The sequence below is a fragment of the Strix uralensis genome, chromosome 31, assembly GCF_047716275.1.
Source record: "Strix uralensis isolate ZFMK-TIS-50842 chromosome 31, bStrUra1, whole genome shotgun sequence".
Lineage (NCBI taxonomy): Eukaryota > Metazoa > Chordata > Aves > Strigiformes > Strigidae > Strix > Strix uralensis.
Window position 1 is genome coordinate 3101067 of NC_134002.1, and position 18125 is coordinate 3119191.

General features: G+C 50.8%; 1 protein-coding gene across 1 annotated transcript; it reads left to right on the plus strand.

The window, feature by feature from the left end:
• Positions 1-1219: 1219 nt before the first annotated feature.
• On the plus strand, positions 1220-2155 carry LOC141936007 (olfactory receptor 14A16-like). Its single transcript, XM_074852742.1, has one exon. It carries the CDS (start codon positions 1220-1222, stop codon positions 2153-2155), a length of 936 nt encoding a protein of 311 aa, XP_074708843.1.
• Positions 2156-18125: the final 15970 nt, after the last annotated feature.

Here is an 18125-nt window from a genome sequence, read left to right on the forward strand (position 1 = left end):
AACTTTGGAGTTTGAATCTAAATTGGACTTCCTCAGAGATTTCTTCAGCAGCTTCTCAGTGTCGGGCTCATGGACTCAGCACCAAACCCACCTGAGGGGTCATTAAAATGTCACCTTAGGCTGGTCCTCTGCTGCATGGCTGGGCTGGGCTCCTGGGACGGAAGGAGCTGAGGGCAAGTGGTCAGCGCTGCAGAGAGCTCTGCCCAGGAGCAGCTCCTCTGCAAAGCGCATCAGGGCTGAGGGCACTGCCTGCAGGCACCGAGGGCAGAGGAGCCGGGCACAGAGAGGGGAAAGGCAGACGGCAGTGGCAGGATGCTGAGAGCTCACTGGAGGAGAAATCTTCGCAGCAGTTAACATGGTAAGTGTCCTCTTGTTTTACTGGGTGGGCAGTGGGAGATGAGAATTTATTTCTCCTTTCTGGAGCAGTCACTAAGACCTCACCTCCTGTTAGAATTTGTCTGAGCCTCTCTTGAGCCCCCGCACACACAGAGATGCCCTTGGACAGGATCCTGCTTCCAGGAGGGGTCTGTAGGACAGAGCTGAGCACACAGTGGGTGGGATGGGGGCTGTGAGCACTGACAGGGAGGAGACGTGGGAACAGAGAAGCAGCTCCTGGTTGTTACAGCTCCAGGCAATACAGACATGGGCAGAGAGTAGGAGGGAGCTGCTACTGGAAACAGGTTTGGAGGAGGAATTCAGGCACCTCCCTGCCATCCCCTGCAGTGCAGATACCTACTCCAAAGGAAACCCCTGGTCTCTTCTCCCACCCAGCAGAGCCTGACCCTCTGTCACTCTTGCCTCCTCACAGCAGCTCTGTGGCATTTGTCCATATTTCCCCTTCTGCCTCTGCTCCCCGTGTTGGTATCACCGGACTCTCTAGGACGGGGTGGGGTTCAGCTGTGAGCAATACCTGTGGGCATTGCCATGCAGATGTTTCCATGACAGTGAAATGTCCAAGTGCCTTCGTAATCTGCAGGCTCAGGGTGATACAAATAAGCCAGTTCACCCTTCAGGTCTCCCCACCTTTGCGACATTCGACTCTTTCCAGTGGGGTCCTGCTGGGCTGCAGCCTGCCCTCCAGAAGGGCACAGCTCTCCCAGGGCAGCTCTGTGTTATCCAGCAGCATCATGAGAAACTGAATAGAGAGAAATTAGAAATCTGTCCTAACTTATTGATGCTTTTTCCTCTGTGACCAGGCCCTCATACCGTGAGGGATCAAATGTCCAACGGCAGCTCCATCACTGAGTTCCTCCTCCTGGCATTCGCAGACACACGGGAGCTGCAGCTCTTGCACTTCTGGCTCTTCCTGGGCATCTACCTGGCTGCCCTCCTGGGCAACGGCCTCATCATCACCACCATCGCCTGTGACCACCACCTGCACACCCCCATGTACTTCTTCCTCCTCAACCTCTCCCTCCTCGACCTGGGCTCCATCTCCATCACTCTCCCCAAAGCCATGGACAATTCCCTCTGGGACACCAGGCCCATCTCTTACCAAGGGTGTGCTGCCCAGGTCTTTATGTTTGCCTTCTTGATAACAGCAGAGTTTTCTCTCCTCACCATCATGTCTTACGACCGCTATGTTGCCATATGCAAACCTCTGCACTATGGGAACCTTCTGAACAGCAGAGCTTGTGTCCACATGGCAGCAGCTGCCTGGGGCACTGGGTTGCTCAATTCTCTCTTGCACACAGCCAATATATTTTCAATGCCGTTCTGCCAAGGCAATGCTGTGGACCAGTTCTTCTGTGAAATCCCCCACATCCTCAAGCTCTCCTGCTCACACTCCTACCTCAGGGAAGTTGGGCTTATTATGGTTAGTGCCTGTTTACTTTTTGGATGTTTTGTTTTCATTGTGGTGTCCTATGTGCAGATCTTCAGGGCCGTGCTGAGGATCCCCTCTGAGCAGGGGCAGCACAAAGCCTTTTCCACGTGCCTCCCTCACCTGGCCGTGGTCTCCCTCTTTGTCAGCACTGGCACATTTGCCTACCTGAAGCCCCCCTCTGTCTCCTCCCCATCCCTGGACCTGATGGTGTCATTCCTGTACTCAGTGGTGCCTCCGGCAGTGAACCCCCTCATCTACAGCATGAGGAACCAGGAGCTTAAAGAGACATTGAAGAAGCTGATTCAATCAGCTGTTTCTCAGAACCATTAACCTGTCCATGTCTCTTCAGAAGTGATTTCAAATTCATTATTGGAACCTTCTGCACTTGGGCATTTGATCTGTCATAGTCATGTTTGTCCATGTCTGCACCCACTCCACTTCCCCAGAGGCATGAACCAGCCTGTCTGACCCAGGGGTCTGTTCTCATGTGTCTGACACGATGGTACAGCTGGCCTCCCATGTGGCATCTCTGTAATTAAAGGGGATTTCCTCAATGTCTGGAGTTCGGGCTCTTCCAAAGCTGAGGTCAGGCTGAAGAAATTGCCCCCACAAGGCCAATCTGCTGTGTTTGGTTCTCTAAGGGAGGAGGACATGGGGCAAGGTGTTAAGGTTGGGCCTGAGCTGAGTCTTCACCCGTAGGTGGCCAGTTCCTCTGGAGATGGTGAATGATCACAGGGATCTGCCTGGGACTGTCACCCCATGGCTTTCAAGCACCACAGCCCACTCGTTCTGCAGAGCAGCACCACCAGCTCAGGGCCCTGTGGGGAGCAGAGGGACAGGGTAGGAGTGACAGGTCAGGCCAGCATGGAAACATTTCAGTGGTGAAAGGCTCTCTGGGGGCAGAGACATCCCCCGAGAAGAACAAAGAATCAGCACTGTGTTTCCATGGGGAAATCAATGATCAAGGGAAACGTATTTCTGAATGGACCAGCTTGGGGCAAGTTTCTCTATTATTGGGGGAACTGGAGAAGTCTAAGAAGCCTCTGAGACAGGAGAATTTTTACTGGGAGGAGGCTGGCACAGAGGAGCTTACTGGGAGTGGACAATAAGGATCCCTTGGAGACAGAAGCAGGGGACAAAGGGATAGACTGGCCTCCATCTCCTCATGCCATGGCTGGCCCTCAGCCCTGGGGCTGATGGAGAGGCTGAGACACCTCTCGTTTCTTCCTTTGCTCCCCACACTTGGATGGACCTCAGGAAACATCCATGAGCCTGGAGGATGCACAAACCTCCTGTGCTGAGGTCCCATCTCTGCAGGGAAAGCAGAAGGGTTTGTGGGACACATGGGAGTGCAGGGAGAGAGAGGTGTGTGTGTGTCAGTGTGTGTGTAAAAGGCAGGAAGAAGGTGGGAATTAACAGGGCATGGGAGTGCATCACATTGAGGTGAAATATATTGAGATTTGATTTTGTGACAGCATAAGAAGGAGGATGTGCAGTTCAGTGCTGGGACATGGGGCTAAATAGAGGATTCAAGTGAACCTGGGGGCTGGGACATCTTTAGCGACTGAAGAGAATTATCAGGGCTTTGGAAGAAGCTGCACAGGTTATGGGGATCTCACAGCCATTGTAGGACCACAGAAAATGACAGTTTTGTGTTTGAAGACAGTGAGGACAGAGAGTCATCAGTAAATGTTGGGACACTATATGGAAAGAGTGAGGTGGGGAAGCAGGGGTGGTGGTTAAAATCTGCAGAGAAACAGGCACAGGCATAGGAAAGTGTGGGACAGCCTGTGGTGGGGATGGACCCTTGGCTGAGGCTGGGACCCCACAAGAGAAATGAAGTCCTTGTCTTTTCAACTATGGCTGCTCTCACTTCCACTGAGGACCCTGACAAGACACCAGTTCCTACAGCCACAGCACTTTGTTGCCTCCTCCACCACCCTCCACAGAGCCTGGGGGGGGTCCTACCGCTGTCCTGCATTGGCATCACACCCCCCTGCATCTCACTGCCCCCAGGAAGAGCCCTGAGCATCCCACGGGGAAAAGGATCCCCGTTCCCAGGGGATGGGGGTCAGGGCTTGAACATCCTGTTGATGAAACCCATCAAGGCCTTTCACAGTCCCCTGAACATTTGATTTTCAACCCGTAAGCAGTGCCTCTGACGTCCTGCTTCCCCAGCCCCCAGGGACAGGAACCTTGTCTCCTCATTCCCTCCCTGGCCTCTTCAGTCATGGCCCTCGCTGGGGATCACTGACACCCTCAGAAACTTGGAGGTTTGCTGCTGACTTTCCCTTCTCTAGAGGCCACTTCAATCCCTTTTCTGGACCTGCAGTTCAGGAACTTGGCACCAGAGGGCTCATTAACACGCAAATCCCCCTGACAAGCCAAGTCTCTGGGCATCACTTCATTCCTCACTTCTGAAGTGGTTAATTTGAGAGGTTTCAGGTGTGCAGGCAAAGTGAAAAGTTTTCAGTACTAAATTTCAAGAAGAAGCAAGTTCTTCTTTTTCCACTATTCCTTATTTTTCTGCTCACACTCTGACATCAGCAAAGTTGATATAGATCCTGAGCATCTCCTGATAGAGGCTGAACATGTCGGGAAGCCAAGACCCTCTATGTCAGACACTCTCTGGGCAATCTTTGTCCCTGCCTCCAACTCCACATTTCTCTCATCAGTCCTGTGGGACTTCCAGCACCTTTGTTCAAATCTGAGCTTTCTCCACGACCGGCTGTAGCTGCATCTTTCAGCCCATTGACACCAACTCCCACCTGTTGTACCTGGAAAAGGACCACACAGATGCAGAGTTATGTTTAATTCCCAGAAAACTAAATCAACACCAGGCATGGTTCAATCAAAAAAAAAAATGCCCTCCTCTGCTGTATATTAAGTCTACCTTACCTCCTACGAAGACCACTTTCCAAAGTGGCCTTAGACCAAAAGAAAATATATTTTTTTGTCAAGCAGAGACCCCAAGAACCCCCAAAGCACCCCCTGCCCCAGACTCTGTCCATATTCACTCACAGACAGTCACACCCTGAAGTCACGAGCTCCCTCGAGCTTCCCATCTGCATCCCATCCCTTCCCATTCCCATCTGCAAACCCATCTGTTAAACAGGACTGGACTCAGCATTGGCCCCTGGGCTTCACCACTGGTGCCCTGCTCCCAAGGGGACTTTGTGCTCTTGGCCATGGCCTTCTGGATCCGGCCATTCACCCTGTTTCCAGTCCACCTCACTCATGACTATCAGGGTGTGACGGGATGCAGCGTGAAAAGAATTGTTAATACGGAGGTGAAACACCTTCCCTGCTCTGCCCTCATCCACCAGCCGAGGCATCTCATTGCTGTGGTGGGTTAACCGTGGCTAATCACCAAACTGCCACCCAACTGCTGGCTCACTGCCTCTCCCACCCCAGTGGGATGGGGGAGAAAATAGGAAGAATGGGGATGAGAAATCTCCTGGGTGGGGACAAGGACAGGGAGATCACTTCCCAGTTCACATTGCAGAAAAGACTTGACTTGGGTGAAAGTACCTCAATTTATTGTCAGTTAAAACAGAGATTTAATTAAGAATTGTGGTCATAAGGGAAAAAAGACAAATATTGACACAACACCTTTCCTCTCCCCTGTCCCAGGCTCAGCTTCACTCCGTCAATCCAGGCTCCTCTCCACCATCGTGAGCAGTGCAGGAACATCAAGGATTGGTGGTCACAGCCAGTACATAACTGTTTTTCTCTGCTACTCCTTCTTTCCCACAGTTTCTCTCTGCTCTGGCACTAATCCTCCATGGGCTGCAGGGAAGATCTGCTCCACCATGGAGCGCCTCCTCCTCTTTCTCCAACTTTGGTGTTCCCTCCATTATTTCTTTATGTGTTTCTTCCCTCCATCTCTACCTGTCTGGTGTTTTCTGTCCTTTCTTGAATATGTTTTCACAGAGGCACGATCAGTTTTGCTGATGGGCTGATCTGTGTCCTGCCTTGAGACCATTGTGGAGCTGGAAACATATTGGAGAATGCAGATATTTCTTGATCTGGAAGTTGAAAACTGGAGAAAGTTTCAAAAATGTAATTTAAGAAATAATTTATTTTATATTTAAATCTTCCCTTCTAAAAATACACTCTGAAAATATCACTATATACATGAATTGATGAATTAATAAATATTATGCACAGAGATGTTGCTTCTTAGACCACACAGCTGTCTCCACCACAAGCTGTCCTACAGTGTCTTGCGTCTCTGTCTGTTCCTCAACAGGCTGTAGACACTGACACAACTACCCCACCTCTCTCTCCCCCCAGCATGTCCCCTCCTTTACTGATGTCTCTCCATCGTTGCTGCCTCTGTTGCTCCAGCAGGTTCCAAGGAGCCCTGTCAGCTCTCCTTCATCCAAGGGTGCATTGCTGAGAGGCTGCTGAAGCTTGTCCAACCCTTGGAATGTTACCCCAGCTGCTCTTCCACACAAGCACCACTGATACTGCCCCAGGAGACCTGGAAAGCATCAAGCATGATGACATGACTCTGGACACAATGTTCAAAGGCATTTGGGTGCAGGTGATCTTCTTCTCAGTGCTGCTGGGGAGAGGAAAACATTTGAAAAGGGAACAGACCCTGCAGGTAGACAATTGGTTGTGCCACTGGTGTTAGTAATGGGTTTCTATGACCTTGAGACCCTCCCTGAGGAAGAGATGGGATTCACCTGATGAAGTGGGACAGAACTACATTTGCTAACAGGCTGGAAAACCTGGAAAGAAGACTTGAAACTGAAAGGGTGAATGAAAGAAACCAATAATAATGTGAGGAAGTGGTGGACAGGCTTTAAAGGAAAGGGTCTTGTATGATGAGATCCAAAGGGACATGGTAATAAACAAAGAGAGGTTAGGAGGAAACACCTTAAACATGTGCACATAAAGAAGGAGATGCCCACAGGACAGCACGATGGAAATGCTCTCCTGCCCTTTCTGGGAGATCAGCATGACTGGACAGCTCTTTTGAGAGCTGGCACAGGAATTCTCACAGTGGAGAGAAAACTCACTGTAGTGAGTATCTGCTATAGGCAATCAGGAGGATTTGGAAAGAAGCAGATGAGGCATCTTCATATGTTCACAGGCCCGGCTCCTCATGGGGACTTGAAACCCACTGATGTCTTCCAGAGGGAAAACACAGCAGAGCACAAGCTGTCAAGAAAATTCCTCCAGGGCAGCAATCATTACTGCCCAAGCATTGAGTCATGGGGCTAGGAAATCCAAAGCCCATCTGGGGTTGAATCAGGGAAGGGATGTGAAGGGCACAAAAAGTTTCTAGAAGCACAGCAACAGCTGAAGGAAGGCTAGGGAAAATCTGGCACTACTCTGAGTGGAGCAGGGGGTCCTGGTGACACAGGACAAGGAAAAGACTGAGGGACTTGGTGGTAAGAGCAGCCTTCTGGAACCGCAGGACCTGTGATCAGAGCAGAAATTTGGAGCAAGGAAGACTTACCCTTGGAGGAGGTGTGTTAAATTATAGAACAATTACACAAATGAACAAGTCCTTGGGGCCTGACAGGATTCACCAATGAGGGCTGAGGAACCCAGCTGATTTAATTCCAATGCGACTATTGATTTTTAAAAGGTCTTGGGGATCAGGTGAGTTTCATGAGGTCTGCAAGAAAGAAATGTCGGCCCCATGTCCAAGAAAGTTGAGAACGAGGATCCAGGGAAGCCAGTCAGTCCTTCTGCCATCACATCCTCCTGACAAAGTATGGGCTAGATAAGTGGAAAGGCACATGCATTTAGAACTGGCTCAGTGGCCAAACTCAGAGGGCTGTGGTGGTCGTGGGCACAAAGTCCATCTAGAGGCCGGTCTCTAGTGGTGTGCCCCAGGAATCAATAGTGGGTCCAAGAGTGTTTAACTTCTTCATTCTGTGACCTAGATGATGGGACTGAGTGCAACCTCCAGAAGCTTGAGGATGACACAACATTAGGGAGGAGTGGTGAATGCACCAGGTAGTGTCATTGCCATTGAGAGGGACCTGGACAGGCTGGTGAACTGGGCTGAGAGGAACCTTACAGAGGTCAACAAAGAGAAATGCAAAGTCCTTCCCCTGTGGAGGAACAATCCCGTGCACCGGTACATGCTGGTGTCTGAGTGACTGCAAAGCAGCTTTGTGAGGAAGGACCTTGTGGCCCAGGTGGACAACAAGCTGAACACGAGCCAGCAGTGCATGCTTGTGGCAAAGGCGGCCACCAGCCTCCTGTGTTGCATTAGGAAGAGTGTTGGATGGGGTGTATTTATCCTTTTAGACCACTTCTGGAGTGTTGGGGCCAGTGCAGGGTTTTCCAGTGCGAGAAAGACATGGACTTGCTGCAGAAAGTCCATCTTAGGGCCAAAGAAGATTATTAAGGCATTAGAGCATCTCTCCAGAGTTCCCTGAGAGAGCTGGGACTGTTTAGCCTGGAGACAAGAAGGCTCAAGGGGGATCTCATCACTGTGTACAAATATCTGAAGGGAGGGTGTAAAGAATCACAGAATCACGGACTGGTTGATGTTGGAATGTGACCTCTGGAGATCATCTGGCACAACCCTCCTGCTCAACCAGGGCCACCTGAGCCAGTTATACAGGATGGTGTCCAGAGAGCTTTTAAATGGCTCCAAGGATGCAGAGCCCAGAACTTCCCTGGGTAACCTGTGCCAGTGCTTGGCCACAGTGAAAAAGCATTTCCTGATGTTCCGAGAGAATCCCCTGTGTTCCCTCGTGTGCCCACTGCCTCTGGTCCTGTCACTGAGCACCACTGAAAAGAGCCTGGCTCCACCTCTGTGCACCCTCCCTTCAGGGGTTTCTAGACTATAAGAAAGTCCCCCCTGAGCCTTCTCTTCTCTGGCCTAAACTGTCCCAGCTCTCTCAGCCTTTCCCCACATGTGAGGTGCTCCAGTCCCTTCATCACCCTTGTGTATGTCCATGTCTCTCTTGTACTGGGAAGCCCAACACTGGACTCCAGACTCCAGGGGTGGCCTCACCAGTGCTGCATAAAGGGACCAATCACCTCTCTGTGCCTGCTGGAAATGCTTAGTCCAGTGCAGTCGAGGATGCCATTTGCCCTTTTTGCCCCAGGGGCACATTACTGGCTTATGTTCAACCTGGTGTCCACCAGGACCCCCAGGCCCTTTCCGACCAAGCTGCTTTCCAGTTGGCTGCCCCCAGCATATACTGGTGAATGGGGATGTTCTTCCCAAGGGGCAGGACTTTGCTCTTCCCCTTGCTGAACTTCATGAGGTTCCTCTTGTCCCATTTCTCCAGCCTCTGGATGGCAGCACAATGCTCTGGTGTATCAATCCCTCCTCTGCCCCATCTTTCACCTCATTAAGGAAAAAGTTAAACAGGACTGCACCCAGTATGGATTCCTGGGGCACACCACTATCTGCTGGCCTCCAGCTCGACTTTGTCCTGCTGGTCACCACCCTCTGGGTCCTGCCATTCAGCCCCTTTTCCACCCACCACCCAGTCTGCTCATCCTGCCCATACATTGACAGCTTCTCTGTGAGGTTTCTGTGGCAGAGAGTGTTGAAAGCCTCCCTGAAGTCCAGGCAGACAATGTCCACTGCTCTCCCTTCATCTACCAGGCCAGCCACTTAAATCGGAGCAGTTTATCAAGTTGGTAAGCATGTAGTCATGGTGACTACTCCCGATTATTTTCTCCTTTTTAAAATGCCTGGAGATGGTTTCCAGAATTCCCCTCTCCTTCACCTTCTCAGTGGTCCAGGTGAAGCTGATTGGCCTTTTGTTCCCTGGTTCCTCCTTTTTGCCCTTCTTGAAGACAGGAGTGACATTTGCTTTCCTTCAGTCTCCAGGCTCTTCTCCCAGTCACAATGAGTAATCAGAGATCATCAAGTGTGGCCTTCAAATGACATCTGGCAGCTCCTCAGCACGCATTTCTGCATCAGGGCCCAAGGACTTCTCTATCACCAGTCCATGGCTAGTTTAGCCGCTTCACCACCAGGTCAGTGTTCCCTGAACTGATACTCTTCCATCAAGGGGACATCTTCCTTGCTCCATCCTTTCCTCCTGTTCTCTGGGACCTGGGATTCCTGAAGGCCCATCTTGTTAGTAAAGACTGAGGCAAAGGAGACATTCAGTAACTCAGCCTTTGCCATGTGTGTGTATACAGGTCCTGTACTTGTAGCCAAGATAAAAACGTGCCAGATCGTCCCAGCCCACTGCACTTGGAACCAAGACAAGAACACAATGTTGGCTGGTCCTGACATCACAAGGTGGCCGGGGGGGGGGGGGGGGTCTGCACCACCACACCTTGGCTATGGTGGTTGCCTATGAGAAGACATGTCCTCATGGCACTGCGGGCCTCGTTGCCTCCTCACAGCCCCATGGGGAAGCTGGAAGTTGTTGTGCCCTTGTTGTCCTTTACTGGGCATTGCACCTCTCTTATGAGGACAGGCCGAGAGAGTTGGAGGTGTTCAGCCTGGAGAAGAGAAGGCTCTGGGGACGCCTTATAGAGGCCTTCCTATAGGGGTTACAGGGCCCCTTAAAGGGGGTACAGGAAAGATAGGGAGGAACTCTTGATCAGGGAGAGTAGGGATAGAATGAGGGGTCATGACTTTTAGCTGAAAGAGGGTAGATTTAGATTAGACATAAGGAAGGGTTGCGGGAGGATGTTGGACCTGCACAACTCTATGAAAGTTATAACAAGCAAAGCCATTTATTCTTCCAATAGTACATACTTATGCTCTCGCCAAAGCTCTTACTTCATAATTAGCAAATCAGCAATTAGACATTTATGAACCTTTTCTCCTATCAGCATAAGACCACTCTAACATGCGCTGTGCAGACCAATCACCTTCTCATTCACGTGCTGTTCACACGGCGGTAACTTCTCACAGCTCAGCACTTTCCCACAGCTCAGTGTTGCAGCTGTTGTTTTTCCTCTGTCACCTTAGCACAGCTCAGCAGTCTCTTATCTTTTTCCCAAGGCTTGTTTTTCATTAAAGCCTGGCTGTTTCTCAGAGGCTGTGCAAGGCTGACAGGCCGATGCCTCCCACAGTCTTGTCTCTGCTGGGATGAGCGGTTTTGCAATGAGCGTCTTGTCCCCAGATTGCTGGGGCCAGCTGCTGGTCAATCAGGATCCTGTAACAGGAGTGGCCTCACAATCAATATCATGATTTGTGGTGCCTTTCCCTGTCTCTCCCCATCCACTCCCTTGACTCCTCATCGCTGCTGCACCCCACATTCAACAGCCAAACCCAGCTCCTTCACTGGCCTTTCTCTCTCCCCTGCCCCACGCGTTGGCAGAGCCAGGGGGGCACGTGTCGCGTTCAGGCTTTGCAGTGCTCATGCAGAATTATTGCCACAAAGTCGGTGCTGAGATCAGACTCAGTGCTGTGGAGCAGACCCCAGCAAGAAATAACAGCGTTCAACAGGAGATCTGCAGTGGTGGCAACCATGTTGGTTTTGCAAGGGGGGTTCTGTCCATTCACTAAAAGGATCTGCTGCTACCAAGATGCACTTGGTGTTTCAAGCTGTCACTGGCAGAGCTCCCACCAAATCAATCTGCCGTTGTGTCTGTGGCCTCCACTCTGTTGGTGCTGGGCTGGGGCTTTTACTCCAGTGTAATCTGCACTGGTCACGGCACAGGACAGACAGCTCCTACCCCAGAGATCTACATCCTTCTTTGTGTTAGGCCAGCACTCACTGTCCTTCACTCTGCTCAGAGTGTTTGCCTCAGCTCATGGAGGAGCTTGATGAGATTCTCCTTGAATATTCTGAGGCACAATCCAATGCTTATTGGCCTCTGCATCTACAGCATAATAAATATTCCTTTCCCTTACTATGGGGATTGACCTGATGGGTCTTCTCACATGACTTCCTTGAATTTCCCTGGTTGGAAGGTGACCTTTTCCCAAATTGGATCAAGTTGATGGGCTCTGTCACAGTCACTTCAAGTCAATTGTTTTGGAGTAATTCAGCCTGAGTTTACCCCAGATGATCCAAGAGTGTTCATGGATGCTCCTGTGCCTGCTAATAACAGGGCCAAGTTTCTCAGGTTCCCAATGGCCTCTTCATCTGTGGGTCATCCCCAAGAATCTGCTGGCAAGGGTACCAGGATCCATGGTGCCAGCCCACAGGAACCTGGGCCTTCCCAGTAGAACCTATGGATCTTGGCCAAGACTTACTCTTGAGTTCCCAGACTGCAGGGAATGCATTGCATTTATTGCCACTTATGTTAGTGACTATATGCTGCTCTGCTAGAAACTGAGCTGCTGTTCCAGCTTTCTCAAGGTAATTTTCTAAAACCTTTAGTTCTGTTTCTATATCTTGTACTTGTCTGACATCTAACTCCACCTTTTTATTTTGTGAGCCGAGCCTATATCTGTGGACCCTACTATCTTTCTCTCTTTTGATTAAGTCGGGTGTCTTACTTTGGAAAATTCTTTAGCGTCGTTCAGATGGAATTCTTCCAAGCAGGTTCCTCAGCAGGCTAAAATCTCCTCTCCAGAAGAGAACAGTCAGTAGTCAACGAAAACCAGATCAGAGGCTACTTGATCAAACTTAACCCTTCCCAGTCCACAAGACCAGAGGGGCTGCATCCCAGGGTGCTGAGAGAGAAAGACGATGTCACAGTGAGGCCCCTCCCCACCATCTTTGAAAGGTCTTGGAGACTGGGGGACTAAGTGGAGATTATTATATCACATAATCTGTAACCAGAAAAAGAAGAAAATGGAAAAAGAATAAATTATTTCTTACTGGTATTGGATATTGAAAGTTCTTACATTGGTTATACTCCTGAAACCTCTGAAATTAACCATGTAAGAAGAGAGGAATTGAGGAACATTCTGCCCAAAGACTTGGCTTGTCAGGGCATTTTGCATGTTAATGAGCCCTCTGGTGCCATGTTCCTGAACTGCAGATACTGAAAGAAGAAAGAACAAGGCTCTGGAGAACTGAAAGTCAGCAGCAAACCTCCATGTGTCTGAGGGTATTATCGTGCCCCACTGAGGCCATCACTGAAGAGACTATAGAGGGAACCACCAGAACAGGTGACCATCCCTGATGGCTGGGGAAGAAGGAAATCGGAGGTGATGGAACCAGGTACAAAAATGAATGTGGAGGTGGCTGTGAAAATCATAGAATAGAAACATAGAATATTTTTTGCTGGAAGAGAATCTACCCTCTTTTAGTTTAAAGCCATTAGCCCTTTTCCTTGTCCTATCAGAACAGATCCTGCTAAAAGTCTCTCCCCAGCTTTCTTTTAAACCCCCCCTGATTACTGAAAGGCAGCAATAAGGTCTCCCCAGAGCAACAATCCCTCTGATTATTTCTGTGGCCTCCTCTGGTCCTGCTCCAACTGGTCCATGTCTCTACTGTGCTGAGGACCCCAGAGCTGGATGCAGTGGGGGGGAGGTGTCTCAGCAGATCATTGTAGAGGGGCACCATCACCTCGACCTGATGACCACACTTCTTCTGCCCAGGGTACAGTTGGCTTTCTGGGCTGCCAGCACACATTGTTGGCTCATGTTCAACTTTTCATCCACCAGTACCCCCACGTCCTTCTCTGCAGGGTTGCTCTCAATCCCTTCATCCCCCAGCCTGTACTGATATGGGGAGTTGCCTTGACCCAGGTGCAGGACCTTTCACTTGGCATTGTTGAACTTCATGAAGTTCACATGGGCCCACTTCTCGAGATTGTCCAGGTCCCTCTGCATGGTATCCCATCCTTGGGAGTGTCAACCACACCAGTCAGCTTTATGTCACCTGCAAACATGCTGAGAGTTTACTCGATTCTAATATCTATGTCATTAATGAAGATATTAAGCAGTACTGGTCACAGTATGGACCCCAAATAGTCCATCAGATCCATATGTCTCCAATTTAGAGAGAAGGATATTAGGGGGACCATGTCAAAGACCTTACAGAAGCCCAACTAGATGATATCCATAGCTCTTCCCCTGTCCACTGATGTCGTCACTCCATCCTAGAAGGCCACGAGGTTGGTCAGGCAAAACTTGCCCTTGGTGAAGCCATGGTCGCTGTCTCAAATCAGCTCCCTGTCCTCCACGTGCCTCAGCAGAGCTTCTAGGAGGATCTGTTCTATGATCTTCCCAGGCACAGAGATGAGGCTGACAGGTCAGTAGTTCCCAGGGTCCTCCTTTCTACCCTTTCTAAAATGGGTGCAGTGGTTCCCTTTTTCCACTGGGGACTTCAACTGACTGCCATGAATTAGCAAATATCCTGGAGAGTGGCTTGGCAACTACATCAGCCAATTTCCTTAGGACTCGAGCGATGCATCCTGTAGATTCCTGTAGGTCCCATAGATTCATGTATGCTCAGGTTCCTCAGGTGGTCCCAAACCTGACCTTCTCTTACAACCTTACCTTCTCTTTCTCAACTCCTCCCAGAATACCTGTCCCTGCTGCCACTGCCTGTGCATTTCCTTCTTGCCCTTTACTTTGACCAGCAGGTCTCCACTCAGCCATGCCTGTCTCTTGCCTTCCTTGCGTGATTTCTTACACCTGGGATTGATAGAGGTTATTCTTCCTCCCAATGCAGGACTGTCCACTTCTTCTAAAACTTGAGAAGTTTCTGTTGGCCAAATCCTGGAGTTTCTCAAAGGCCTCCTGGAGTGAAGTTCCATCTTGTGAGCTGTTAATATTTGTGTGCAGGTGGCTCACCCTGATTGTGGTGAGCCATCAACACAAGATCACAGTATAACAAACTGCAGGACCCTACAGCTAATAAAAGGAGTTGCTGGTTTTGTACTGACCAAGGGAGGAATCAACACTCTAGGAGGGCAGGAAGTAAGCAAAGCCAGAGGCAGTGGGGAAAGAGCAGAGTTGGGCTGTTTGTAGAGGAATGTGTGAGGGTGATCAAAGAGAAGAACTTGGGAGGGAAAAGAAGGAAAAAGAAAAGCAAAGGTTAAGCTCAGACATGATGAAGCCTGCATCAGAAGTTCCCTGCCGAGCAGCCCTGTGCCAGTGACTTCAGGGGGACAAAAAGCCACATCTGATCACTCCAAACTTATGGCTGCTCCCTTCCATGGTCATGGGGAACGTGAGTGCTCTCCATGTCATCATCAAGGGAAGAGCTGTGGTGGAAGGAAATGCACCGTCACCCATCCTGGAAGGGACCTCAGGAGGTCTGTAGGCCAAGCACAACCACTGTCAGTGGAGAAAGGAGAAATGAGGTTTGGGCTGTTTGTATGCTGGGCTGTGGGAGTGGAAAACATCGGCCTCTATAGACACGTGTCCAGTAGTGATCTCTCCAGGGACTGATCTTAGACTCTGGCCCTGGGATCCCCTCATCCCTCCAGTATGCCTCGACACAGACAAATACACACAGAGAAACACACAGACACATACATGGAAACACAAAATTTTCTTTCTCCGGGAGAGTAATGGAACATCTGAGGCTGGAAGGCAGACAGCTTTGAAATTCTCTGTGCCGCCTCTTCTTGCTTATTTTTGTCAGGAGCTCCTTTCTCATCCATACCCGCCTTCTCCAATGTTGCTTCAATTCCTGCATGTCTGGCAGTGCTATCCTTGACAATCAAACACCTCTTGTCTCTTCTCTTCAGTGTTGTATCCCATAGGATTCTGCCAAGCAGGTTCCTCAGGAGGTCAGAGCCTGCTCTCCTGAAGTCCTGATCTTGGCCTTGTTCCCTTCTCTCAGGAGCCTCGACATTACTTTCTCACTCCTGAATGTTACATCCCTGACCAGCTCTTCCTTGTTTCTAAGTTTGATTTCCTGCAGGACACCTCCCCTCACTGCCTCTTCAGTCACCCTTGTTGGGATGATGTCAATTAAATCAAAAATCTTCTGGATGCCTTTCACTTTGCTGTGTTGCCCCTTCAGCAAATATTGGTATAGTTTAGGTCTGATATGAGGACCAGGACTTCTGCCACTTGAATCAAGAAGGTCCATCTATTTGCTCTTCCTCATCAGGGGGTCCATTGCAGATATCTACCCTTCATCTCAGCTGACTCATCGTCCATCCCCAGGCAGAGCTCCACACATTCCTGCTGCTCTCTCCCATAAAGGGAATCTTCCCCTCAGGGTCCAGCCCCATGGCCTTATCAGTGCCAGACCCCCAGGACCCACAGTTTCTCCAGGAGAGGCGATTTGTAGTACCCTGGAACTCCTCGTGCTGTTCTCTTGTGAGAAACACCCCAATAAAGATGACCCAGCTGCACACAAATATTAAAAGCTGACCAAATGGAACTTCACTCCGTGAGGCCCTTTTGAAACTCTGGGATTCAGAAATGGAAGTCACCTGAAATTTTACAATGGGGCAGTCCTACATCAGTGGGGGGAGGGGAGCAAATAACCCCATACATCAGGACAGGACGGGACCTGACCGGCTGGTGTGACTCCACAAACATGGGTGTGTCCCAGGGCGTGGCTCCCCATTTTGGAGAAGTAGAGAGGACCTGGAGAGTGTTGAGTGAAGGTCTGACAAGGTGGGGTTCGGGACCTGGTGCCCATGACCTGTGTGGGGTGGCTGAGGGACCTGGAGTTCTTTGACCCAGCAGTGTGGAGGCTCCAGGCGCTAGAGGAGTAGCCTGACAGTGACTGAGGGGGGATTTCAGAGATGATGGAGCTTTTCTTTGTAGTGAGATACATCATGAGAAAGGACTAATGCCACAAAGTGCAGCTGGGGAGGCTCAGACTGGACACAGAGAAATGTCACTCGAAGGGCAGTGCTGTGATGTAAGAAGTCACCCAGAGGGAGACTGGAGCAGCCCCAGGCTTTGTGTTTCAAGGAGCAGCCAGGGAGGATGGAGAGATCTCAGTAAAGGAAGGGAGATGCTGAGGTGAGAGCAAGGTGTGGTAGCTGGGTGGATGTCTCCAGCCTGCAGAGAAAGAGGTGCAGGTGTGGGACACAGTGGGACAGCCTGTGGTGGAGATGATAGAGGGATGAGGAAAGTCTGAAAATCCCCCAGCAGAGATGAGCTCTTTCTGCCCTTGGCTCTGGCTGTTGTCTCTGCCACTGATGCTGATGAGGAAGCACCTTCCCCCTCCAGCACTGGGTCTCATGGCCTCCCCTTCCCCACCTGAGAGCTTGGGAGGTGTTGGACCATAGTCCTGCCCTTGGCATTGCCCATACCCACATCACACTGTTCCAGGAAGAGCCCTAGGGAACGTCTGAGGGACAGGATCTCCCTTCCCAGAGGCTGGGCTCAGGGCTTGGCCCTTTTGTTTAATGTAACACATCCAGGTTTATTCAGAACTTGTTCCAGCTTGACATGGCCTTTGTTTACCTGTCATCTCTGCCTGGAGTTTTCTACTCTAACAAGCCCCTGCGGAGGCTTTGTCAGTAATGGTCCTCACTGGGACCCATTAACACTCCAAGAAACTTTGGAGTTTGCATCTGACTTTGACTTCTTGACAGGCATCTTCATCGTCCTATCCCTGTCTGAGGTTCATGGACTGGGCACCAAACCCACCAGATAAGTCAATGAATGTCTTGGGCTTGCTTTCTGCTGTGAAGCTGAGCTGGACTCCTGGGACAGAGGGAGCTGAGGGCAAGTGGTCAGCGCTGCAGAGAGACAGCTCTGGCCAGGAGCAGCTCCTCTGCAAAGCGCAGCAGGGCTGAGGGCACTGCCTGCAGGCACCAAGGGCAGAGGAGCCGGGCACAGAGAGGGGAAAGGCAGACGGCAGTGGCAGGATGCTGAGAGCTCACTGGAGGAGAAATCTTCACAGCCCTTGACACAGTAAGTCTCTGGGTGCAGGGCAATGCAGCTGCAGGTGGTGGAGGGATCTGGTGAAGCCAGGAATGTCCCTGGTGTCTGGAGGAGGAGGCCGTGCTCCAGAGCAGGGCTTCTCTGCTGCACTGTCAGAGGGACAGGCCATGGCGGCTGCCTTCTCCCGGGGACGGCTGCAGGGGTGTGCAGGCACGGGTGCAGCCAGGGGTGCCCAGGGCTGTCCTTGAGAGCAGGGTCCCTGCAGCCCAGGGGCTGTGTGCTGGGGCAGGGACTCTGCCGCCTGCCAGGGTCAGCACTCAGCCTGCCCGGGGAGCTGCCCACGGCGCTGTGGGGAGAAGCTGTGTGGGGAAGGAGAGACCCCGGCAGGGCAGGGTCCTTCTGCTGTGGAGAGTGTGCTGCATGGGTCAGGGCTGCTCACAGCTCCAGATCACCCCCAGGACATTGGCAGATGCAGCATTTCAAGAAGCACATGAAGGCAGGGGCTGCCTGAAGGGATTGAGATTGTGCTTTCTGTCTCCTGCTCTTGTTTGTGTGTGTAGGGAATTGGACATGAAAATTTCCCTCTTGGTTCTGGAGTAGACATTTAAACTCCATATCCTTTTTTCACTTAGAGGTGAA

Coding starts and splice junctions, on each gene's coding strand:
- LOC141936007 (XM_074852742.1), top strand. CDS start 1,220: ATGTCCAACGGCAGCTCCATCACTGAGTTCCTCCTCCTGGCATTCGCA.